The sequence below is a fragment of the Kryptolebias marmoratus genome, linkage group LG4 (genome assembly GCF_001649575.2).
Source record: "Kryptolebias marmoratus isolate JLee-2015 linkage group LG4, ASM164957v2, whole genome shotgun sequence".
NCBI classification, from domain to species: domain Eukaryota; kingdom Metazoa; phylum Chordata; class Actinopteri; order Cyprinodontiformes; family Rivulidae; genus Kryptolebias; species Kryptolebias marmoratus.
Window position 1 is genome coordinate 13625001 of NC_051433.1, and position 26185 is coordinate 13651185.

At 44.5% G+C, this 26185-nt stretch overlaps 1 protein-coding gene across 1 annotated transcript in view; it reads left to right on the forward strand.

Moving 5' to 3' along the window:
- Positions 1–26185, forward strand: part of celsr2 (cadherin, EGF LAG seven-pass G-type receptor 2) — a 63210-nt gene that overhangs the window by 18136 nt on the left and 18889 nt on the right. The window contains 4 exon segments of the mRNA XM_017415933.2: positions 7255–7950; positions 18110–18332; positions 22417–22532; positions 22619–22707. Of these exon segments, the coding sequence (XP_017271422.2) occupies positions 7255–7950; positions 18110–18332; positions 22417–22532; positions 22619–22707 (1124 nt within the window).

A 26185-nucleotide genomic window follows, 5' to 3' on the forward strand; every position in this document is an offset into this window, starting at 1 on the left:
CCCCCCCCCCCGCAGTTTGCGGCCGGAGCCGTGCCTCTGGTTGTCTTTTCTATTTACAAAAAAATAAATAAATAAAAAAGTTTTTTCCCGGTCACCTTTGACTCACCGGGGGTCCGATGTCTTAACCTTCCCCCACACGTGTCAAACGCAAGCGAGCTACAAACGGACGAACAAGTGAAAACGTGATAAATTACTGAAGGTCGCACACAGCTGAGTCCACTAATTAATGAAGGTGAGCGCAGGCAGCACCGGGGGCAGACTGTTTAACTCGGATTAATTAAAGTGTGAGCCGCTGTTGGTCCCACAGGGTTTGCTCTCGCGCCGTAAATCTGGGTTTGTTTGACTAACGCGCAGCAACGGCTTCCTGTCTCTCTCTGCCATGTTGTGTGGTCTCCGTTGTGTTGTCGGTCTGGGACACTTCTGACACCAGCTTCATGAGGTTCAGTGCTTCAGTGTAAACCCATCATGCTGTCTTCAGTTTTTGTTTTAAATGATCAGACATTAAGGATTTAACAGGTTGAAACTAATCCGTACGTAAAAGTCCTCTGAAGTGTTTTTCATGTTGCTTCGAGAACTTTTTTCAGTTTGGTAAATCTGAGCCCAGATCTCAAAGTCCAAACAGACTGCGTGTGCTTTTTTTTCTTTCTTCTTCTTTTAAATCTAAACTGGGTAAGTTTGTCGAGCAGCTGTTTAAGCTGTGAACTGCACAGAGACTCGCAGCTTTATTTTCCGAATGATTTTTAATTTATGATCCCCCCTCCGATCCGTCAAACGGGACCCCGGCCTCGCGCTCTTTGATGTTCTAGGAGCGCCCGGTGCGTGCGGCGCATGCTGCGGCGCGGTGATGCTGAGCGGCTAAGACGGGCCCCTCTCAACCTCGTTACCTTCTTACCCGGAGGTCCCCCGCCCCCCCCTCCTGACATGACACACTTCAGCTGCGAAACGCTGCAGATTAAAACGCCTCTGTGGCTTGATGCGATGCTCCTCGTGTGTTCGACCTGTGATGAATGGTTGGATAAGAGAGCTGTTTGAGTGATTATTCATCGTTTTCCTACCGCCACGATGGCAGATGGTAGTTCTGCAGTGAGTCTGATGTGTTTCCCTTTCCTCTTGGTGATCAGAAGATCTTCATGCTGCTTCTGTGTTTAACCTACATGTTAGGAGGAAGAGCAGGAAGATTGGAGGACTTCGACCCCTGAATCGGAAACACAAACACAGTTGAAATCGTCCACATTTCCACCCCCAGAAAGAGGTGCAACAAGAGCTGGCAAAAAAAGAAACTTTAAATTAACTAAATGTTTGTCCCAATACTCTTAAAATAGAGCAGGGCTAGGCAATCCTGGTCCTCGAGGGCCACTATCCTGCATATTTTACTTGTTTCCCTGCTCCAACACACCTGATTCAGTGGTTAAATCACCTCTTCATGTTCTGCAGAAGCCTGTTAATCACCCATTGATTCAGATCAGGTGTGTTGGAGCAGAGAAACAAGTAACACATGCAGGATGGAGGCCCTTGAGGACCAGGATTGGCCCCCTTGCTCCAGCATGATCCCAACATTTGGTTAGTTTTCCCATTTCTGTCTTAAACCTCCCTAATTTCCTTCCAAGCAGCCAGACGTTCTTGTAGTATTTTAAAGTGGTCTCAATCAGTATTTCTTCAGGCCTTCTGGAGGTCTTTTAAAGTTTTCTTTAGTTGTAATCTGCTTTTTGGGATGACTTAAGATGTTTGCACAGCACTGTGTCATCAAACCTTGTTTGCTGTTTGACTTTTTTTCAAAGTAAAGCATTGGAGCTATGTTTTTAGATCTCTGGGTGCAGTTTCTTGGTTTTAGTTAAAGAGTGGTGATTTAAATCACCATCATATCGGCTCTTTCTGGCAGCAGGGATGTTCTCTCATGCTCTGTTTTGAGGAGACGCAAACTTCAGGCTCAGCTTACCAACTTTCCGTCCTCTGCAGGTGCTTTTATTTTGATAAGTCGACTCATGAGGTGAGACACGGACGATGCGCTCAGCTAGTCGTGTGTCGGACCCGAAGCATTCGTAGGTTGCTGAGCTGTCTTGTATTTGATCATAAAGTTCTTCTTCTTCGTGGAAATGTGCGAACACAAAGAGCTGAGGGCTGCCGCTGTGCCGCTGGGTGATGTCTCTGTCTGCGGTGATTCGGTCACACGGTCCTTCTGATCTTCATCCACCATGACTTTGTTGACATTTTCTGGGATTCAGCGGGGAGATCCGAGGCCGACTCTGTGCTCTAATTAGACGGGTCTCTGGCTTTGTCCTGACCTCTCTCTCAGCAGTTTATTACTCCAGCCTCAGAGTGATGGGAGTCCACACACCTCGGTTCCATCGTACGTTTCTTTAAGGGAAACACTCTCGGTGTTTTTATAGTATTAGGTCAGCTGAGTACTCGCAGCTCACGATGTTGTTGAGAACTCAAACTAGTTATAATTTATATTTCAAGACATTTCAGCTGATAATTCATGTGCGGAGTGTTCACCCTCTCGTTAAACAAAGTCTGTCTACATCTTCTTAATGAGCAGCTTGTTTACACGCCTCGGTTTATGACAGGAGGCTGTTTTGACCACAAATATTCGCCTGATGATTTATGATTAGAGCTAAGCTTCAAAAGATCGGATCAGAAGCGCTCCTGCTGTCTGGCGGAAGCTCATCTGTAACCCCAGAATCCACAAAACGGGTTTTTGTTTCTGTTTTTCGTTGTCTGTCGTTGAAAAGCGAGCAACAAAGTCATTTTAACGAGATAATTCACGAACCAGTGGATGGATTTGAATGAAACTCTCAGAAAGCGATCCTTAGATATGCACCTACGACAGATTTACTTTTGGGGGTTAAGCTGATTCAAGATGGCTGTCACAAGAAATTGACCTAAGGAAACACAACAATAGCTACAACTCTGTCGGTTTTACAGACGGCTGATGTGGCAGCAGCTGAGCATCATCATAGATTTGACCAAAACGGCTACAACTCTGTCATTTCTCATTGTGTCAAACTCTGGCATTAAAGGAGATGGGTGATATGCATTCCTTCAAGGAGTAGGTCTTAAATATATTAAAGCAATTTAAAAACCACTGGGTGCCGGAGACTCTACCAAACCTTTGATGGCTCCACAGTTTGGGTGTCCGCTCTGCGTGGCTCATAGTGACATATAGATTCACGCTCCCGGTCGTACAAAGCCTTGGCAGTCCTGCAGCGGCCACAGTGTGCGTTTAATCTTTTCCCTGGCGCCACTTCCCAAACTGAGAGCATTCCTGGCACCCAGAGGCCCAGAGGGGTCGGCCTGCAGGCTGAAAGCAGCGTCACACTTCAGAGCTGGCACCTTGTCTCGTTACCAAATAAGCATCCCATTTTTCCTCCTCTTTGGCCCTGAGAGGCTCCGCTTACTTCCGTGGAGAATGAACCCTTTGAAGGAGGGTCTGGCTCCTTTGAGAGGAGATTCTCCTCGCGCTCAGTTTCCCAGCGCTGCATCTAGCGCTGGCTCTCTGCCTGAGCCCGCATCCAAGAATGTGAATTGGCAGGGGATGTAATTAAGGGGATGCCATCCTTATACATTGCCTAACCTTTAAGAGCCCTTGTTTATTTAGAGCTGTGTTGTTCTGGTTACTGTTGCTTCATAGTATCATAGTATCTTACTTGAATTGGTCGAGAGACGCGATGGAGTGTTGGTAGTGTGTTGTTGTCGAGTTACAAAACGTGGACAGGGCCGTGTTTACCACTGGGATCCATCCTCTCTTCTTTTTTAACAGCAGTCTGTGAACATCCAGGAGCTGAGGACAGCAGCTGCTGGAGGGTTTGGAGGGAAATGTTGTCCCATTCTTGTCTGATGGAGGATTCTAGCTCTTCAGCAGTCCTGGGTCTTTGCTGGATTTTTTTTGTTTCATGTCGAATCAAATGATTTCAGCTGCTGAGAGGTCTGGACAGCATCAGAACTCTTCTTCTGTGAAGCCACGCTGCAGTAATGGAGGCAGGATGAGGTTTAAACATGCAAGGCTTTCCCTGAAAATGATGCTGTCTGCGTGGGAGCACATGATGTTCTAAAAGCAGTGTATACTTTTATAAATTCATTGTGCCTTTCCAAGTGTGTAAACCAGCCCATGCCAGATGCACTAATGCACCCCCATACCATCAGAGAAGCAGGTTTTTGAACTCTATGCTGATAGGCTGGACGGTCCCTGTCCTCTTTGGTATAGAGGAGTAAGGAGACCACAGAACGGATGATTACAGAAAGCACATTAGTTTTTAAATCGATGCACAATTTCAGCAGCAGATCGAGGTGAAACCTGTTTTAACTTCTCATTTTTGAAGTTTCTGGTAAATTCTAACTAAAAGCTTTTTAAAGCTGTGGAACCCACTGTGAATATTTATCCCTGTTTTCAGTCATTTTGTTGTTTAAATGACTTAGTCTTTTTTTTTTTTTTAAAAAAGACCACCAGTTTGTCTGTGAGAAGTTTATTTCTCTCTCTCCACCTGTATTCACGAGCTTCCTTGTGTCCACAGGTGTGTGTTTTGTGTGGGTGTTTACACTAAAGTGCAAATGTAGAGGAGCAACCCGTCTCGTGTCTCCTCTTTGATATTTTTTTTTCGTTTATTTATTTTTAACCCTCATTTCCTCCTCTTAGCTCCCGTATTATTACTGCTCCGGGATCGCCTGACTGAAAGCTGAGGGTTTAAATCCGTGTCAAACATGCTTCTCAGCCTCACTTCCTCTGCGTCCCCCCCGCCGCCCCCCTCTCCTGGAACTCGGTGTTAAAACCTGCCCGCTGCCAGAACAGGGATCTGCTAACTTTGGGCAGCGTGGATCTGTGCGAATTCTCTGCACGCAGGTTCGGCTCTCTGGCCGGCACCCAGACGCCACAAACAAAGCGTCTCATTGATTATTTTCGAGGGAAAAAGCCGAGGCTTGTCTTTTCGCAAAACGTTTGATTCGATTAGGCCCGTTTTGTGTTTGTCTCTTCGGGCTACAGTAGGCAAAATGTTTGCCGTCTCTCGACATGACCTTACAGTGAACTTATGGCTCTTTTGAAAGGACAAGATAAAAGTTTCCTGTTTTAATTAAGTCTAGTTTATGGAAATGAAGCAGCAGACGTCGTGGTTATCCTGTAATTATTTTACCATTTATTTTATAACATCTGAATGTGAGGGAGTTTAGCTATGTCTTACTTTGAATTTACCTAAAATACAAATCATTTGATTTGAATATATACCTAAAAATGAATATACGTTTATTTATATTTCTTTTTTTCTTCTTTTTATAGATATTATAGTGACAGAGGAGGCTCATAGTTTCTTTATTTAAAAGATAGTCTGGAGAGGAAGTGGCTTTATTTTATTATTATTATTATTGCATCAAAATGGCTACAACTCAGTGACAAGTATGGAGATAAAATTTGGTGTGGTAGTAGCTGAGCCTTATCCTCAGAGTGCTAACAGATTGAACAAGATCTTTAAAACTTTGGCATTAAATGTTGGAGACATCCCTGTTTATCACAAACCACTGGTCAGATTTTATTGAAACCCTAAAAATAATTATTGAATGATTAACTTTAGGAGTCAGCCTGATTGATCAACAACCACAAAAAATGGCTAAACCTCAGTCAGTTCTGCAGATATTGAGCTGAAAGTCAGCGTGGTAGTAGCTGAGAGTCATCCCCATCACATACTTCGAGCTCTGACAGAACCACCACCAGCAACAAATAATCGTAAGAATAAAATGATCACAATACTAAAAATAAATAACATTTTTTTACATTAGAACATCTCAATGTTACTGCATGTTTGAAACGAAGTAAATAAGCATCAGCTTATTAAATCCTTCATATCAGCACTGTCCTTGTTTCATCATGTTGCTCTTTCTATAATTAGCCATTATATCAAATATAAAGACTTATCAATTCATTTTTTTAAACATGGGTCACATAGTTTAACATGATCCATTTCTTCCAGCGTATAGATGTCCATAACACACATTTACAAACAAACATGTATATAAATGCTATCCACAGGTAGATATACACATGTGGTTCTAGCACTTAGAAGACTAAACTGTGAATATATTAAACTAAAACTGATACAATGTTTCCACCGTGTAAAGAACTCTGTCTCTGAGCAGAAAGTCGAGCAATCCAGGTTAATTGTCCGCCCACGAACAGCCTTACCCCACACTGTGGGGTCTCTGCTTGTTAACTTTACATCCTTTCTGATTGAGGCCATTAGTACAATCTTCATCACAACGTTCCTCCTCAGTGAGCAGAACCCTGACCGCTTCTGTCAGAGACGTTCAGCCGGTACTCCGAAACGCTTTTGGTCTCGTTTCAGCAGAGCGGGACCGAGCGAGGAACAACAGAGTGTAGCCTGTTTGTCACGCAGGTCCTGATTTAAAGCAACACGTTCAAACGCTCATTTCGATTTCATCTGCCAGCGTGTTGTCAGTAACCAGAATCAGATTTGGTGAATAAAGGGCTTACACGCGAGTTAATGTATTTTATTGCCTGTACAATAGAAGAATGCATACAGTTGATGTATGCTTTTAGAGCCAGAGAATTGAGGATAAGGCATGGTTTGGTTTAGAAAGCAGGGATTGGCTGTGTTGGGAAATGCAACTTAAGGGCTTTATAATGAAGCAGAATCTCAGCTTCCGGACAAAGAAAGCAAAGATGAGCTGTGAATGCAGGCGTGAAGTTTCTGATTACAGAGTTGGACTGTGCTGAAAGACTTGTTTTCTCCTGGCACTCACTCGTTATCTGTTCTGGCAAAATACTTAACAAAAACCACCCGTTTGAGCCAAGGAAACGAGACAAAGGCTGTTGTCGCTGCATTCTTCAGTGTGTCATTATTCTGCTCAAAAATGCGGCCGACTGAGCAGCAGCTGCTTAACTCCTCAACCATTAAGTAGCTACTGTCACAGCTGCTCGGTGTGTCAGATTTTTACTTTCTGGGGTTTTTTTGGAAGACTGAAGTACCTCAAAAAAAGTAAAAAGCAAATAGGTATAATTTACATCAAATTAAAAAGTAAGGATTGCCTATCACCTGATGCCTTTCATACCAGACTTTTAGACTAAAAGGATCTTATGTTGAGAAATGACGAATTTATCGGTGACCTCATGCGAACCTGTGATTTCTCGTGATCTCGCATGATCTGTGAGCACCTAGAGTATGTGTTGTGAACGACCCTCAGCTACTACCACCCCAAAGTTTAGCTCAGTGTCTGTAAAGGTCTAGCCCTTTTTTGAATCTCTTTCAGATGGCATCCACTCGGTGTCGGCTCAGTGCCTTCTCCAGGTCACCATCATCACCGATGAGATGCTGTCCAACAGCATCACCTTACGTCTGGCCAACACCTCCCAGGAACACTTCCTGTCCCTGCTGCTCGCACAGTTCCTGGACGGCGTGGCCCGGGTACTGTCCGCCGCGCCCCAAGACGTCGTCATCTTCAACATCCAGGACGACACGGACGTCAGCGCCCGCATCCTCAACGTCAGCTTGTCCGTGGCGGTGCCCGCCTTCGGAGAGGGCCACCATCGCCCTGCAGGCCTCGGGGCGGACAGGCCCGGGAGGGGACCCGAGACCGGGGAGTTTTTCGGCTCAGAGGAACTCCAGGAGAGGCTGTACCTGAACCGCAGCCTTCTGGCGGAGATCTCCTCCCAGGAAGTGCTCCCATTTGACGACAACATCTGCCTGCGGGAGCCGTGCGAGAACTACATGAAGTGCGTGTCGGTGCTGAAGTTCGACAGCCTGGCCCCGTTTGTGGCGTCCGACACCATCCTGTTCAGACCCATCCACCCCATTGCCGGGCTGCGCTGCCGCTGTCCCGCCGGCTTCACGGGAGACTACTGCGAGACCGAGATCGACCTCTGCTACTCCAAACCGTGTGGCGCCAACGGTGTCTGTCGCAGCAGGGAGGGGGGCTTCACCTGTGAGTGCTTCCAAGAATATACAGGTAGGAGCCTTTACACTCACATGCTCTGTAGTGTTTGTCCTTTTTGATTCAGGCTCTCATTTAAAGGTATATTTCTGCTTTCTAAGGGGGGTGTTGTGTCGAGAAAGTATGAGCAGTCAGTATCTTACCTGCAGTTAACGAGGGCTTATTGTTAACAGCAAGTCACTCAGAACTTTCCTGTCCTCTTTGCATGAGACAGCTGTTTATGTTGTTTAACTCATTCTGGTGCATTTATAGTAATATATACACTGTTACAAGGAGCCGCTGCAGAGGGGGTGAAGGGCCACATGTGGTCCCAGAGCCACAGCTTGCAGACCCCTTGTTTCAGATGCACTTGTCAATGTTCCCTGCTCTGATTTAGCTCGACTCCTTTGTTATTTGTGAATTTCATTCTGGTTCTCCAAACTGAGATTGCTCTGACTGCTGTCTGCTGCAGGTAAGATACTGACCGCTCATACCCAGTTCACACAACACCGCTTAAAAAAAATACCACAAAACGACAGAACTGTCCCTTTAATAGCGTCCTTGATTGATATTTGGTATTGATGTTTTTTTCTGTTTTTTTGTGACGTTATAAAAGTCTTTCTACTCTGGGGATGTTGCTGCAGGTCAAGATGATTTTCCAGGTGAATTAATTCATCTGCATTCAGGTGTTTTGTTCCACTTAAAAGTCTCAAGCTGTTTTTATGCCACCACCAAATGTTCCTTTCTCCTCCTCCACTGAAGTCCAGTCGTAATGTCCACGTCTGTCCCCACTTGTCCCGTCCTCAGCTCCTTATTGATCCTGGCTGCTTGTTAAAGACACACGGTCCACTTCACTAATGTGCATCTCTGCAGAGAAAATCTAAAGGAGGACTTATTGATGTGTTTCGGTGATTTACAGTCTGCCACAGGATTTAGCTTCATATCTGAGTTTGTGAGGTTTATTGTCTGAGCTGCAGCTGGATGGACTCGGTCCAGATCAAAGCATGTAATTTAACTTTCTGTGCACCTTATGTTCATTAAAAACCTGCACGTTTCACAGAGTTTATCTTTGATTCAGAAGCTTAGAAATAGACCTTGGCTCACAGAAAAACATGATGATACAAACTGTCTCTACAAAGACAAAAGAATTACTCCTTCTGTTCTGAGCAACGCTGAAATAAAAACTAAAGTTGAGGAAATTTTTAATTAAAGATGTCGTTTGTAATAAATGCCCTGTGGGGAAAAGACTAAAATAAAAATTTAAAAGAAAGAAATTACAAAGTATGTCTGAGGGCACGGCAGCTTTCGTTGGAATAATTTATTACTAAGAGCAGCAGAAAACTGCGAGCCCATCTGCAGGATTTCTTATTTCTTCACATCTTCAAAGGGGGAAAGATCATCTGCTCGGGTTTATGGTTGCAGGAAGGAGAGAGAAGCTGAAAAGAGCTCAAATTAAAACAGAGATAAATATGCTAATTTATACAGCATGGATATTAAGGTAGTTGCTCGTCTATTTTGTTGAGAGGTTAAGTGGGTCAAATCCAGACTTTTAATGAGATGCAGAGATTTATGTTTAGTAATTAGGGTTGTGTTTTTGGCCAAAGTTAAATATAAATAAATAAAAAATGACCTGAGCTTGTGTGTCACACATTTGACTGCGACATCGCATATTTACTAAGAGTCCTGACGTTCACACCGCAGGTTTTAATGCTCGACTCCTATTTATTTATTTATTTATTGGCGTGGCTGTTCACATTATAATTTAGATGTGACCTAAATATGGACGCTGCTCGTGTTAGCGTGCGTGTCTCGATTCTGAAGGTTGCTGTGTGTTCAGAGCCGACTGATTTATTATCAGCCGCGCTCGTTTCATCCAGTGTTTACATTTGATCTCAAGAATCAATCCCATCATGCTATCAGCAGAACGAACCCATCCCAAACGTTCGTACCACATTCTGACGCAGGTTCTCAGTCATCCGGGACACATGACTTTATATTCTGTAGGTTCGAGCTTTAATCAGCACGGAGTTGGTATCGATAGTATAAGTATTTAATCCACACACTCCTACTTTAATGACGTAAAAGTCAGATAAAGTGCGTTCAGACTGAGGTCACTTTAAAAAACATCAGGTGTGTTTCTGATTTAGTTCCACGTATGAAAGCGACCTGGGTCGGATTTAAAAAAGATCAATTTGTGACGTTCAGGCATAAAAAGATTCAGATGTGGGTCGATGAAACATCAGATTCAGATTCTATTTTTGTCTGCAGTGTGAACAGTGTTATCCTATACAGATGTCTTCAGGTTTTAAAAAAACAACTAATAAACAACCTTATAAAGACTATCTGCAGGATTTCTCAATAAACAATAAAGACTGTTAGGACTGCATATTAAATGCTCAACATCACCGATATATTTCATGAAATAACACTCACCATCACAAATCTATGCGCCTAGGACTCTTAAATATATTTATTAATCACTACCAGTTCCTGCAAGGACTTTGCACAGTTCATGTATTAGTTCAGTTTTATGTCTTGAGGTGTGCGGAAACGATAATAAGAACGGTAAGGAGCGGTAATATAGTTTACAAAAGAGATAAAAAGCAATTATTTTTCCATTTGGTATTTATTCCTACAAATATGTCTGTTCAACCTCCTGGAAGAATATAATTGATAGATTTCCAGTGACAGAGTCCCAAAACCTGGTGCTGTTCTGGACAAAATGTTTTAATTTTTTTTCAGCCAAAATCAGAATTGGCAGTTCAGTTTAATTTATTTATATAGTGTCAGCTCACAACAAAAAAGTCCTTTCAGGGGGAAAAAAAACAAGTTTCAATGATAAATCTAATTCATATTCAGATACTGGAATGCAGACCGACACGAAGAATTCAAAAATAAACTAAATTATGAACAAGAAAAACAAAAAGGCTGTGATGGCAGCAAAAACTAATGACAGAAAACTTACAAACATAAACTTCAGAGACTCACGAGGAAATAACCAGACAGAGTATTTCTGCAAGAATAAACCAGCGACGAAGTGAAGCTGAGGAACAGATTATAACAGGGGCGTCCAACCCTGGTCCTGGAGGGACACTGTCCTGGAGGTTTTAGGTGTTTCTCTGCTCTGACACACCTGATTTGAATGACTGAGTGATTAACATGCTTCTGCAGAACTTGGAGACCTGCTGAAGAGCAGAGAAACAACTAAAACATGCAGGATGGTGACCCTCCAGGACCAGGACTGGACACCACTGATGAGGAAGTGGACGCAGGTGATTGATTACTAATTAGGAACAGGTGCAGATGAGTTGGGCTGGCATGGAAAACTACTGACTGAGGGAGGGTGAGTGACGGCAAAACACATGGATCACAGGTAATAAAACTAAAACACGAATGAAAACAATGAACTTAACATAAAAGATTACCCATAAAATGACTTAAAAACTGAAATCCTGACACACGGACAGAAACAGGAAGTTGGTTCGACAAGAGAGGAGCCTGATAGCTGAACGCTCTGCCTCCCGATCTATTTTTAGAAACTCTTGGAACCAGAAGTAAACCTGCAGCCTGAGAGCGAAGTGCTTTAAAAAAACAAAAAAACTTTGATCTATGCTTCTCCGCTCTGACTTCTTCAACAAAAATAGTAGAAACGGCACCTGGTGAACAGCAGCAAATGTAGTTTGTGTGGGAGCACAACAAATGGTTGTCCTCCCATTAAACTGTACCTAATCAAACACTGATTTCCTTTCTTTTTTTTACCCATTTATGCGACTGTTTATAAAGGCTGATATGGTGTCAGCCATGGAGTGTGTGGGCTCAGGCGCTCAGAGTCCACGTTTGAGTGGCACTTAAATGGTTTTTCTGCGCAGTTGTGGGTGTCGGAGCTGGACTGCCGGTGCTTTTAATGTGAATCAGCAGCCAGGGAGAGTGAACGTGTGAGTGGGTGCAGTGGGCGTATTTTTATCCGCAGTTGGCAAAAAAACCCCAACATTTCCATCAGTCGGTTTGGATCCAGGATCTGTGAGATCCAGAGGTCTCACGGAGCTATCTGAAAGTGATTCTGCAGCTGATGATTTAAGACGTCTGATGCTGTCAGACCGTCTGATCAAACAAAGCCTTTCAGGCGGCGTGCGTTTGAGGTTTTCTCCTCTGATCGCGCTTTTTTTCTTCTTCCACGAGGGTTGAGATTATCAGGTTTAGTCTGACGTGCTCGCTCCGTGAGTTCAGGTGTTAAAAACCTGCGATTATAAATGTAACACAGGTGGACAGGCGGTCTGCGTGCACGTACGTGTCGGTAGTGTGTGCGTCGGGAACTGTTGGGCCGTGGGCGTTACCAGATGGTTGCTGGAAGAAAAAATCCAAGGGGATGGAGTGAATGATTTGGACCGGCTGAGTCACTCTGTAGACGCAGGAAAACAAGATGTTGTTGTTTCGTTTGAAGCACGCAGCGGGAGAGCAGCATCTTGTCACACGCTCTCTGTCTGTCAGTGACTTCTCCGTTCGCTCCTTCTCCTGCCCCCGGTGCGTGAGGATTTCTCACCTCACCCCAGTCTTCCCGAGTCGTGACAGTGTTTCTTGCTTTGTCTTTTTTTCCCCCCTCTTTTGTGTCGAAGATGCATTTAAATGTGCACTTGCCACGGAGTAAAAAAATAGTAAATGCTCACACAGTCGCATTTCCAAACCATCTCAGAGTGTCTGAGATGAACACCTGCCAAACACTAAAAGCCTCTGGAGAAAAAAATAAAATAAAACGCCAGCCTTACTCTCTATTTTTTTTTGTTTCCTGGCAGCATACTTCATGTAAAAAAAACAGTCTGATATAAATTTCTAAAGAGCGAACTGCTCCGACTGAACAACTCTGTGTCGTGAGTAACCCGTTAGGATGATCTCTGAGTTAATATCTTACCTGTCGTAGATAGCTCTTTGAACAGCCTCAGGTTGGAGAGACAGTTTAGTTCTGACCGGACTGACGAGCTAACGGCTAGTCCGAGCGAGGCCAAGACCAAAGTGGAGCTCTGCCGTCATTTCACGCTGTCAGTTTTACGTAAAATGCTTATTCAGGCAGAAATCTTATGATATTCCGACAGGAAGTGCTACTGCTACCTGCTGTTTCTGCTTCGGGTCCTTGTAATAAACCAGAATTTTATGTAAATTATGAACTAAAATAGACATTTCAGTCCCTACGTTGGGGAGGGTTTTATGTACAGATGGATGTGAGCTGGTAATCTTTCAGGGACGTGTCTTTAATAAAAGCCAAAGTGCATTTGTAAGATTGAAAAACGCAAATTTTGCACCAAAGCTCTCCTGGCTCATCACATACTGTAAACGCACCCCAGTCGACAGGAGCTTGTCTGAACTTCGGGTCGCTGCAGTGTTGCAGAAAACCTATAAGAAGCTCTAAGACCACCACAGAGGGAGAGACACCAAAAAAACTACAAAAAACAAACAAGAAACATCCTCCAGCTCCCACGGTCGGAACTGAAGAAGCCTTTTGGAAGAGAGGCGAAACGTCTTCAAGAGTCCGAAGAAGGATGGTTTCAGCCTGGAGAAGGTAAAGAGTAAAGGGTTGAGATGAAGTCCAGACCGGAACAAAGGACTGCTCCAGGCGCAACATCAAGAATCAGTCCTCTGCATCACGTAGCCGAGCCCTGCTCTCGACTAAAACTCTTCTCTACCAGCTGTGGTGAAATAAGAACTAAGAAATAAACTGACTTTCTCAAAATGTCACCGTTCTGCGTGGTGGCCGAGCTGATGGACCTCTGACCCGCTCCTGTGGGATTATGGGATAATTTTAGCTTTATTCTAGAAATGTTGGTTTAATGTCAGCAGTGACGTTCCTTCCTCTCCGAGCACGGATCTCTGAGGCGTTTTCTTGGCGGCAAACAAAGAGCGCGTTTACCGACCGGGCCGGACGTGTAGGAAGCTTTAAAAAAGATCAGAACCGGGCGTGTTTGAATTATTGATCCGTCCGTTCTGTGGGGTTCTGCTCACCTGGAGGCGGCGGGGAAGCACCTGTGGTTTCCTCCAGGGAAGCATTTGAACACACGAGACGCTCACCAGAACCCAGCGAGGAAGCAGCAGAAACATGTCGTGTGTGTGTGTGTGTGTGTGTGTGTGTGTGTGTGTGTTTTATTGTTATTTCTTTCCTGCAGGGGATCAGATCAGAGTCACTGTGAGGTAATGTTTACCGGTGCAGCGTTTGTCCAACCTAAAGGAGCACAGGAGGAGTCACTGCCTGCAGCCAGCTGTTGAATTCAGAACAAGCTGCTTTATTTTACAGCAAGAAGGGGTTTTATACGCAGCAGCTGAAAACAGGAACAAAAAGGCATCCTGGAAGATGTCAGGAGCGTAATGTTTAATGATACTGATCACCTTTTAAAGGGTCAGCAAGGAGAACTTTAAACAAATATCTCTTTAGGATGGGAAAAAAAACAGAATCGATTTTATTTTGTTTCTGGTTGAACTGAAGACCTGTGTGTTTGCAGTAAACTACTGAAGGGAAAAAAACTTATTTTCTTCTGAACAGCACCAAGTTACAGAGCTTTTTTACCCTCTGTTTCTATAAATCTATAAATATCCAGTTATTTATACAAATAAACTTTATATCTCTCCTATAAGTCAGACTGTAGCTCCTTAACATTCTTACTTTTTATTTAATCTGCACACCTGAAGGTAAAAAACGCATTAAACAGTATCATTTATAAAGAAATTGCAGCAGAGTATGTTATTATATCTTGGATTATGAGGGGACTTTCAGGGATGAATTATTCATTCAATCATTTCATTGTAACGTCGTCCAGCTCTGGTCAAGATCTGAAAAATGAACTTATGTCTAGTTTTATTTTTGTTACTTTGTACTTTAACTTCTCAACCCTTTTGGGGGGGTAATTCTTGCACCTTTTTTTGTCCCATGTTTCAACGCAAAGAGAGGACTTAGAAATACTGTACGGTCTATCTTGTGAGCTGGATAATTTGAGAAATGGGCGACGTACCGACTTCCATTTCGGTGTTTGGATGCGTCTGGACGTAAGTAAGGTCGCTGTTGAAAACTGGGCTGCCACGTCGAAGACCAAGATGGCCACCGCCATATATATATTTATAGATATATATGTGAACCGGCCATCCCATTTATTTGAAAAAAACTATTTCTTTAAGCAAAATAAAAACTAGAAATCATAGTTTCCTGAAATGATTAAGGGTTAATCTCCGGTGGCAACCCTCTGGCTCCACCGTTGCTCCTGGTGGTGGATAAAATTCCTCCATCCGCTCGCCGGGATACGTCACGCTGCGCCGTCTCATTCAGCGATTTATCACCACTGTAAGGTCAATATTCTCCCTCCACATCTTTATCAGCAAAGATGTCATTTTAGACTTCATCCTTTGTAAAAAACTTTCCCTAAACTTAGTTTCAGTCGCACCTAAACCCCATCAGGAGCGCCCAGCCTGTTTGATGCTTCAGTAAATTAAAACTAAAGGACAAATATTTGTATGATCAAGATTATAGCCATAGTTTGCCTCTGTTTACCCTTTTTTTTTTTTACCCCAAAGAGTTTTACGTGTTTGTATTTTGTCATAAATATCTGCACGTTTCAATTCTAGCAATCATTAAAGTTTACTTGCATTTCCTGTTCAGTTCCAGTCCAGAAAAACTATTCAAGGCTGCCGTCATTGCGCCGCTTGTCTCCTCTGTTTTCATGTTTTAGTCGCTTTATTTGCTTTTCAAACTAAGATCTTACATTTCCACCAAACTCTCCTGATGATCCACCCCGAAGCGAAAATCCATTCAAAGTGATCCATTCCTGTGAATCATCTGAGTTTTGCCGTCGATCTCAAAAGAAGAAATTACACGCAGGAGGTTGTTTTTTTTTTCTTCTTCATAAAGGTGATTCAATTCAGATTTAAAAAAAAAGGATTTTTTTGCATTTCAATACGTGCTGGAGATGAGGCGCCACTTCCTTCCATTAATCAGGGCTCGCATTTATCTTCCACCATGTGGCGAGGCCCAGCTCCAGGCCCGGAAAACACTCCACCTTAAATGTTTTTTTTACATTTATCAGGCATTCTCTTCTTCACACATGGCAAAGAAAACCTGCTCAGAGTCAAGCATCCAGCAGGGAAAAAAAAAAAAAAAAAGCACTGCAGGATAATTTACCCATGAAGCATTTCTGCAAAGCAAAGCTCATTAGAAGACGATTTAAAAAGCTTCACTAAAAAGCCTAATTTTTATTTTTACTCTAACCTCGAAACGTGACGAAATGCTCCTTCTCATGACGTGTCCGCCCGCAGCTCCTCCGTTTACTTTGACTGAATGGACAAAGCCATAAAAACAAAGACCCTTTCTCTCCGCGGGGCCGTGAATGGGGTGATTAATAGTCAGAGTAAATAAAGGGGCCCCGTGTGTCGGCGCTGCTGGAGGACGATGAAGATGTGTTACAGTAGCGAGTCTTTCTCGCTGCCGACACGGATTCCTGCTCACGCTTGAGAGAGCGAGCAGCCTCGCCTCATCAGCTGCTGCAGCCTCCCGGGCCGATGGGCCGAGGAGGAGGAGGAGGAGGAAGGCTCGTTTACAGACTCACAATATATTGCTTGTTGAGTCCAGCGCTTCTTATCGATCACTAATGGCTTCTGATGTGACCCGCTGATTCTGTCCGAGCTGCAGCTTCATCATCGATCTGTCAGCCGTAATCACCAAAATAATTACTTCTTTGTTTTGTTTGTCTCTAGAATCAACACTGAAAAGGTCAACAAGTATGAATATTTTTACTGGCCAGTGACGCTCAGATCATAAAACTTGCACAAATCGTCGAATAGTCGTCTGCATCTGATCAACCGTTGGGGTCAGTCGAGTTCAAGATGGCCGCCGCAGTCAGTCAACTTTACAGACACCGAGCTAACACCTTCTGTGGGGCTGAGAGCCACTCACAGCGCGTGCGAGCGTGACAGCTTGTGGTGTCGCTCATAATTTCCATAATTTGACCCAAACAGCTGCAGCTTCCGTCGTTTCCCAGCGTTCCAGCCTGACGGGAGGCGGGCGACATGCGTTCCTTCAGGGAACGCGAGGCCTTCTCTGATATTTCTGCAGCACGCAGTCCTCCCGGTTCCGTGATAATCAAGTCATCGAGCGTCTGAGAGGTGCGAGGGAGCTGCAGTCATCTTCACAAACACTTCCAGCTCGCCGCGCTCCTGCCAGCGGCTCGCCGCTCTGAATACGGATGGAGCTGAAGCTGCGGCTCCTCTCGACTCGTCCTGGGCGTGACGAGGAGCAGCCAAACATCCAAACCGACGAAGAGCAGGAGTCCTCGTTCAGCTCGGTGTGGATGCTGATTCAATGTTCACACCGATGTCTACCTGTTGTTTTACCATCTCACTTATTCTGCACACTTTGTGTTATTTTAGCTACTCCTATGTGAAAACATTCGGCTCATTCAGGAGATGGCTGCTGTGACTTTTGCTTTTTGTGTTTTTTATACTTTTCAAAGTATTTAATTTTATTTACAGATATTTAACTCCTTTAGAAATACACTGAGAGCTCTGTTTCCTTGAAGAATACTGTTCTCTATTTGCTACTTTTAGCTCTTAGCTATTGCTCTGCTATCCTTTAGCTTTTAGGTGTCTTTTTGCTACCATTCTGCTACTTTTAGCTTTCAGTTAGCTTTTTATATTATACTATATTTAGCTTTTATCTACCCTGTTGCTACTTTTAGTTAACATTTAGCTTCTTCTAGCTAGCCTTTTGCCACTTCCAGCATATAGCTATCCTTTTACTATATTTAGCTTTTAGCTAGTCGTTTGCTACCTTTAGCTTTTAGCTAGTCTTTTACTATTTTATTACTATTTTGTAGCCAGCCTTTTGCTGCATTTAGCTAGCATTTTTTTACTTTTGTGTTTTAACTAGTAGCCTTTTGCTACTTCCAGCATACTACCTTTAGCTTTTAGCTAGTCTTTGGCATCTTTTAGCTTCAACATCTCCCTTCCAGCTTCTTCAGCGGGTTTCAGCAGTCACTCATCACTCGTTCACTCTGCGTTTTTACAGGAACTTGCTCCGGGTTGAATTCTTTGCTCCCGTGTTTGTTTTGCACTCGTAGATGTTGGTTTTCTGGTCACCCTCCTCTGACCGCGTTAAGCTGCAGGAGCAGTGTGACCGAGGAGGTGCTGCTCGTCGTGAACGACATTAATCCTCGTTTCTCTCCCCCAGGAGAGCGCTGCGAGCTGTCGTCCCGCTCGGGCCGCTGCGCCCCGGGGATCTGCAGGAACGGAGGCTCCTGCGTCAACCTGCTGGTCGGCGGCTTCAGGTGCGAGTGTCCGCCGGGCGGCTACGAGAAGCCCTACTGTGAGATGACCACGCGCAACTTCCCGCCGCACTCCTTCCTGACCTTCAAGGGCCTGCGCCAGCGTTTCCACTTCACCCTCTCGCTCACGTAAGCTCCTCCTCCTCCTCCTCCTCCTGTGATTCTCGCTCCATCCACCCACTCACCCTCTCCCAGCTCGCTCTCACCTCCACATTTTATTTCATTCTTTTTCCCCCTTCATGGTGTTTAGGATCTCTGACAGCCCCTCTAGAATCCGGTACTTCAGCAGATGAGGCGTTGGAGGGAAAGGGAGCTGAGGGAGGAGGTTTTTTTTTGGAAAGGAGGTTTTTTTTCCTAACAAGAGGTCGTTAATCTCATAAAGTCAGGTTTTATTACAGTCACTGTGTCACTCAGAGCTGCGAGTCAGAGTTTGGCCTATTTCAGCTCAGTCCTCCTCAGCAGGCTGAAGCCTGACAGAAGATCTCTCACGTTCTGATCTGTCTGTTTGTTTAGTAGTTCTAGAGGTCTAGTTTTGCCCCATTACTGCTGCCATTACTCTAAAGAAAAAAGAAGTTCTTGTCTCCGTCCGCCGCCACGGGAGGTGGGAAATAATGAATTAGTTTGTGTCTATGTGTGTTTGTCCGTCTGTTAGCGAACTTTCTCACAAACCAGTGAACGGATTGAAATGAAACTCTTCAGACGTAGTAGTCGGATGAACGTCTACAGCTGATTGACTTTTGGAGTCAACCTGATTCAACATGGCTGCCACAACTAATCGACCTCTGCAAACACATAAGTGTCTGTAAATCAGCCAGTTTTGCAGACATTGAGGTAAAAGTTGCTGTGGTAGTAGCTGAGAGTCATTCACAACGCACACTTTGAGCCCTAACCGATCGTGTTAGGTCTTGGTTTAAAACCTTGGCATGAACGGTGGGAGTCAAGCTTGTCTGTTAGCACAATATCTCATGGACCACTTGGCGGATTTTAATGAAACTCCCAGAACGTAATCGTTGAATGTGGCTCTACAACTGATTATGTTTAGAAGTGAACCCTATTTAAGATGGCCGCCACACCTAATCAAACTTATTAAACACCTAGATAGCTATAAGTCAAGCAATTTAACAGATATTGAGCTAAAATCTGGGAGAGTAGTAGCTGAGAGTCATCCTCAAAACATACTCCAAACACATAGGTCTTCGTCTAACACTTTGGCGGATTAGTTAGTTTGACCCTCAGTGTGTTTGATGGAAACGCCACAAAACAGCTAAATTTAGCTGAAATAATCCTGCTGTTTCTTTAACTTGTTGTAAGGGATGAAAGGTTAATAAAGTCGATTTGCAACCATTCAAACTATTTACTCGTTTGCTGTTTTCCTGTCCGCTCTGTCTGAAGACACAACAGCCGAATGATCAGCCCCACCCCTCAGGTGGGACCTGACGCTCTGCGGCGGTGGAAATAATATCCCCTCAGTGAGCTTCAGAGGCTCAGCCCTTCTTTAAGCCAGGATCAGGTGACAGACTCCTTTTTGATGCAGAACCGCTCGGACTGGTTCTGAAGGCCGGCTGTGTTTCGGCGGCAGCGCGGCTCGGAGGAGCTATGAAATCAAAAGGCGCCGGTCGTGACAGCGCGAGCTCGGTGAGGTTAACCTCTGAAGCCCCCGTTACCTGACCCGCACCGATCCGGTTTCTGCCAGGATTGCTCTGGATGTGGAACGTGCTCGCTCAGGTTTTAAAAACAAAAACAACAGAAGTGTCTCCAAAAGGACAGTTTTCCTGTTCAAAATAAGAAGATTTCAGCAGTCAGCGAACAGATGTCTTATTTTTTTAAATGTTTGGGAAAAAGTCAGTTTTTTAACCTGTAAAATAAAACAACACGGGCTAAGACATTTGTGAAGCTAACAGGCATTTGTTGACTTTTCTTCTCTAATAAAATTAGCTTCAGTCACGAACCATAAACAGGAGTATTTTGCTAATTAAGAAGAAAAAAAACACATTTTTAACGTATTCAGACCCTTCTTGAAGCATCTTTGGCAGCAGTGAGAGTATAAAGCCTTGTTCGGCTGACTGTAGACAATCCTCTTTACAGATGTTCACATTTTCTTCCTAATAAGCTTCAGGATTTTATTTCAGATTCTTTCAATCATTCAGACAGTTTTGGAAGGTCTGAACTGTCCCTTTAGGATCCGTCCTCCCGTCCTCCTGGTTTCCGCAGCAGCTGATCGAGGGGCTTTCGCCGTGAATCTGTGTCATTTCCCGCTCACAAAGGATCCTTCCGGCCCACTGCGCTCGTCCCGTGCACTTCAGCGTGTTAGCATAGCGTGACATGGTTCCTCACATACGGGGAAACTGGTTGTTATTTTTGCTGATGGCCGCCTAATGCGACAGGCAGTGATGCCGGTAAAGTCGCCGTTTAGTTCTGGCTGATTACCCTCATAGTTCAGAGGGCTCGGGGAGGGGAGGAGGGGGGAGTCCTTTTAAATCGATACGTCAAAGGATGAAGGGCGGCGGAAGATGATGATTCCTTCCTTCGTCTTGCTGGGCTATTTTTTTTTTTTTTTTTTCCACCGCAGCTTCTCTACCTTTATTATCCGCCTCCTCCGCCGCTCCGAGGTCAGGGTGGTGGTTCTTCTCTCTGTAAGCAGATCAGTGGTGCCGTGCCCTCTGGCTGCTCTCCGCTCCGAGAGCGCAGCACTAACGACGTCCCCTGAAACCCCGACGAGTGGACGAGGCGCAGGAGGACGAGGCTGCTCAGGCAGCACGTACAAGACACACAAAAAAACACAAACCCAGGCTCACTTCCATCAGAGTCAGAGTGACCTCTCTGAGAGAGACATGAATCACTTGTGTGAGTAACTGAGCAGACAGCTGCAGGAGACTCACTGCTGAGGGAGTAAATCTGGCAGTCGGTGTTTATTTTATTTTAAATGAACATCTTACAGACTTCTCTGTGACCCATTTTCACATCAGCCACAGCCGGCAGGTGAGGCAGGAAGTTCAAACGGAGGCAGAAGCTCCCCTTTCCGCTCCTGCAGCTTTAAACCTCGGAGCTGAAGTGTGGCCGGGGTCGGAGCGGCTGTTCGCTCTCTCTCCTGCAGGGAGAAAAAAAAAACTTCCAGGTTATCATTCTCTCCCCCCACTCCCACCTCCACCCCGGAGCTCCAGCTTTGCCCCGTTTGTCTTCTGAGCGTCGCCTAACGAGGCTCTCCACCGTTTTCCTCGACGGCAAACTGAATGTTTTTCCGTTCATCTGTATGGCACCACTGTCTGATTTCTTGCTGTGTGGTTGTTCTGCTGCAGGAAGGTGACCGTGAGGCGAAGCATCAGATGCTGTTAGAAATAGGTCAGACCAAACCTCTGCTCTTTTCCTTTTCTCTCGCATGGCTGCAGGCTTCATGCTCACATTTGTTGGGCTTAGTCCTGTCTGTTCCTTTCTACAAATCTCATTAGTTTTAAACTCGAGCTTTAGAAGGCCTTCGCGGTTCAAACAGAACAATGTTTTTTTGTTTTTTTTTCTATAGCCGATCCAGTATCAATCTTTAAAAATCAGAGCAGCTGATGGGTGATATGCAACATCAATGAGCTTTAACAGAGATTTAACGCTTGCTGAACTTCAATAAATGTGTTTTTAACAACGCTTGGACTCTTAAAAACACGTATGTAGAAGATCATTCCTGCTCAGATGAACTGAGCTGTGGCTGCAGTGAGCGGGTTGTAGCAGCTTCTTCTAAACTCTAAAAGTCTCTAAAAGTCAGTTTAAGCTGTGAGAGTAATACTAGTTAATGCTGTGATTTTTGTTTCTGGGGAATTTGTTGCGACTTCTTCATGTGATTTGTCTAATATTCTATAGATTTAAAACAAAAAGTACATTACATTTATATTTATGTATTTTAGAAATGTAAATAAAGACAAAATCCAGCTGATTAAAGCTTGTACGGTGCTGAAAGTATTAAAAAACATGATATTGTTTGTTGAAATACAAATAAAAAGTGATTTTTTTATTGGATGCCGTTATTTATTGTTTTCTTGCATAATTAAATGAATAAAGACCAATATTTTTCAGTTTTAATACCTACTGTAGTGTATATACCTTGTTATTATTTAGCTATTGACTTCTAATTATGAAAAAAAAAAAAATTATTACCATTTTGGTTTGGTTGGGTGTTAGGTTGTACAGGATTGTGTAAAAAGGGAAATTTGTCTCTTTTTCTTTTCAGGTTTGCCACCAAAGAGCCGAACGGTTTGCTGCTCTATAACGGCCGCTTCAATGAGAAACACGACTTCATCGCCATGGAAATCATCGACGAGCAGATCCAGCTCACCTTCTCTGCGGGTACGACACATCTTATGCGCTGCGGGGGGGTTTATGGTTCCTACCCTGAAAGGAGCCGAATCACTGAGAGCTGATTTGTTCTGCAGGAGAAACTAAGACCACAGTTTCACCATCGGTCCTGGGCGGAGTCAGTGACGGCCAGTGGCACGTGGTGGAGGTTCACTACTACAACAAGGTGGGTGGAAACTAACAGCTTCTTTCTAAATTGGTCCGGTCGTGGTGACTAAAGGGGTAGTTTAAGGTTTGAGGATACAAGGTTTTTCACTTCCTTCTCGTATCTGAGAGTCCCTCACCTATGGTCATGAGGTTTGGATCAGGACTGGAACGAGATCCTGGATCCAAGCGGCTGAAATGAGCTTCCTTCGTAAAGTAGCCAGGCTCAGCCTCAGAGATCAGGTGAGGAGCTACGTCATCCGGGGGGAGCTCGGAGTAGAGCTGCTGCTCCTCCTCATCGAAAGGAGTCAGCTGAGGTGGTTCAGGCATCTGATGAGGACGCCGCCTGGACGCCTCCCTTTGGAGGTTTTTCAGGCACTGGGAGGAGACCTCAGGCCAGACCTAGAACTCCCTGGAGGGATTCTGGTCTGGGAACGCCTCGGGATCCCCCAGGAGGAGCTGGAGAGCGTCTCTGGGGGGAGAGGGAGGTCTGGGTTTCCCTCCTGGACCTGATGCCTCCACGACCCGACCAAACGCACCGGATCTAACAGTGGTCATCGTCAGCTGAGCTGTACAGCAGGACATTTTGATTGTTTACTTTGTAGAAGTCCTGGGTGTTTGGGTTTGACGGAGGGTTTGTGTGCTCTGATGCAGACATTTAGCCCTAAAGATAACATTCACTGCAAAGTAAAGGGGAGGGAAAATGAAGATAATTGAGTATTTCCTGACATAAACATCATATTTTTGTAGAGATGTCAAACTACAAAACTAAAGGCAGTTCAGGAAGATAATTGCCAGCGTGACGAATCTATTTCCAGCTGCTGTCTTTATCTGATGTAGTTAGTGGTGAGACGCAGAGCGGAATCAGGTCACAGTTTTCCTCATTTGCAGTCAGTGGAGCGTAGCCGAGGTAACTGGCAGCTGTCACTCGTTCCTGGTGGTCTTAAAGACGCTCAGACTGTCTACAGTGGGCGTAAACTGGCTGCAGACGGCCGACTGTGGGCAGTTCTGGGCTTCTTGTTTTGCCTTCTCGGGGCTAAAGAATCGCAGCCGCCGAGCTGACGCGCTGGAAGCGAGCCAGCCGGACTCTCTGACTGACGGGGAGGCTCAGACACGGAGGGAAACCACGGAGCGGAAAGCCGTTGTTTCTCCAGACACGCTCAGATTGTTCTCAATCTGCTGGACTCTGTGAGGATATCAGAACTGCTCAATCAGTGCAGGAATGTATGGAGCTGTTGTCCGTGCTCTCGCTGTGTTTTCTCACCCAGCGCGCACACACACACACACAGACAGCACTTTTTCGCCTATTGAGGAAGTCACTTTGCATCATAAAGATGTTGCCAGGCAACCCCCCGCAGAGCGCAGTTTCTCCTCAGTGTGCACGATGACAGGGCCGCGTCAGATTTTCGCCAGCAGAAGTGATGAAGAGGAGGAATCTAGTCGAGTTCAGGAGGAAAACTTGTTGACTCTCCCCGGCTCTGCTTTCCCTCCGCGGACATTAAAGCCTCGTTAATCACTTCAGGAACAACAAGGCCAGATTTAGAGGAACACTGATTCTTTTTTGTGTGGTTTCTCTAACCTGCCCGTTTCAAGGAGTGTGCTGCATGCGATTACCAGCGGGATAAAAATAACTTGAGCTTTCTGTGAGAACGTGCTGCAAACACACCTCTCTGAAACTGGAATCCAATTTTAAGTTTTGTACATTTAGGGATTCTTATAACCATCATTTATTTCTGAAGGTCTTTTTTTGGACTTTGGCTGCTTTTTTTACTAATTTTCTTTAAAAAATGAAGGACAAAAGAAGAGGAGTCTGGCCTACAAATGGATCTACAGCAGATGAAGGGCATCTGAAAGTCATGTCTTTAAGAAAAAACAAACAAAAAAAGTCTTCAAAGATCATCTGTTGATCCTCTACTGCAGGGGTGGACAACCCTGGTCCTGGAGGGCCACTATCCTTCATGTTTTACTTGTTTCTCTGCTCCGACACACCTGGTTTGAATCAATGGGTGATTAACAGGCTTCTGCAGAACATGAAGAGGTAATTTAACCACTGAATCAGGTGTGTTGGAGCAGAGAAAAAAGTAAAACATGCAGGATGTTGGCCCTCCAGGACCAGGATTATCTACCCCTGCTCTCCTGTCAGTCAGGTTTTCAACTAACAGCTCTGTGGACGTCACCTTATTGGTGCAGAAGTACTATTTTATGTCTCAGACTGTGTTATCTTTAGCATTTTTCTTGGATTCAACTAAAAAAATGAAGCAAATTGTGTCTTTGTACAGGTGGCTGGTATCAAAGTTATTAGCTAGTTAGTAGCTAGAATCAGTTTAAAATGAGTTGTTTTTAAAGGGGCCGTTCACACGTCGCTGTTTTCGAGTGAAGTCGTGGATTTTCTGTTGCAGTTCAGCCATTCGTGTGCACGACAGCAGTGCTCGTTTCCTCTGAACCCGAAGCGTTTTGAACCCAGGTCTCAGAGTGGAGGTTTTCAGACCCCCCGTGTGCAGTCAGCAGCTGTTCTGCACGAGCAGATCGACAACAGTACTGACAGCAGATAGCAGAGTCCTGTTTGTTCTCACGCTTTTCAACACGTAGCAGCGACCGAACCTCACTGTCCGTCCGAACAAACATCCATGTGTTCACCATTTTGGTTGTCACTGTTTATATGCGGGAGACTCCAAGCACAAAGCCTCAGTGTTGCCAAATACACGGTAATTACCATTTTTATTACATGGTTTTAGGGTCAAGTCATCCCTCACGACACACAACTAATCCTACAACCTCCCCCCTCTGAGAGCACATGTGATAGTTTGGGTCAAAATGCAATCACTGTCACAGCATGACAGTTCGTCATTTCTTATCTGGCAACCCTGCCTGGCATGGAAACTACGTTAGATTCAGCGAGCACAGCCATATCCCTGTAAAAAGGCAGGTTTTTGTCGACAATAAGCATTGGAAACATACGCTAACGTTTCCAGAGGTCGTTCCGGTGTAAACGGGGCCTGAGTAGCCTGTTAAATAAGGAACAAAACGCAGTTTTATCTCATGAGATTAGAAGTCTTTTTTTTTTTTACGTCTGAGTAAATCAAAGTTAAGCAGATTAACAAACAAAACATTCCTCTAAAAATGAGCAGGTGCTGGACAGAAAAAAGACAATCAAACATCACTAACATGCTATTTTATGGGTCAAACTGTTATCTTTGGTATTTTTATGGATTATGGACTTGTAATAAAGCTAGCTGGTACTTCAGCTGTTACAAGCTCAGTTCTCAGCATTTTATTGTGGGGGACAAAACACTGTTTCGTCTCGTGAGCTGAAAGCTTTTCCTAAATGTGAGCAAACACCAGGCGCCGGACAGAAAACGAGTGGAGAAACTATGAAAGACCCGCAGAAATCCAGACGAACTATCGATTGAGACCTACTTAACAGATTAGAAACAAATCTGGCTGCAAAATATAAAGAAACTAGGCGTGAGTCAGCTTTTACCCAGTGCTTTATATTCTAT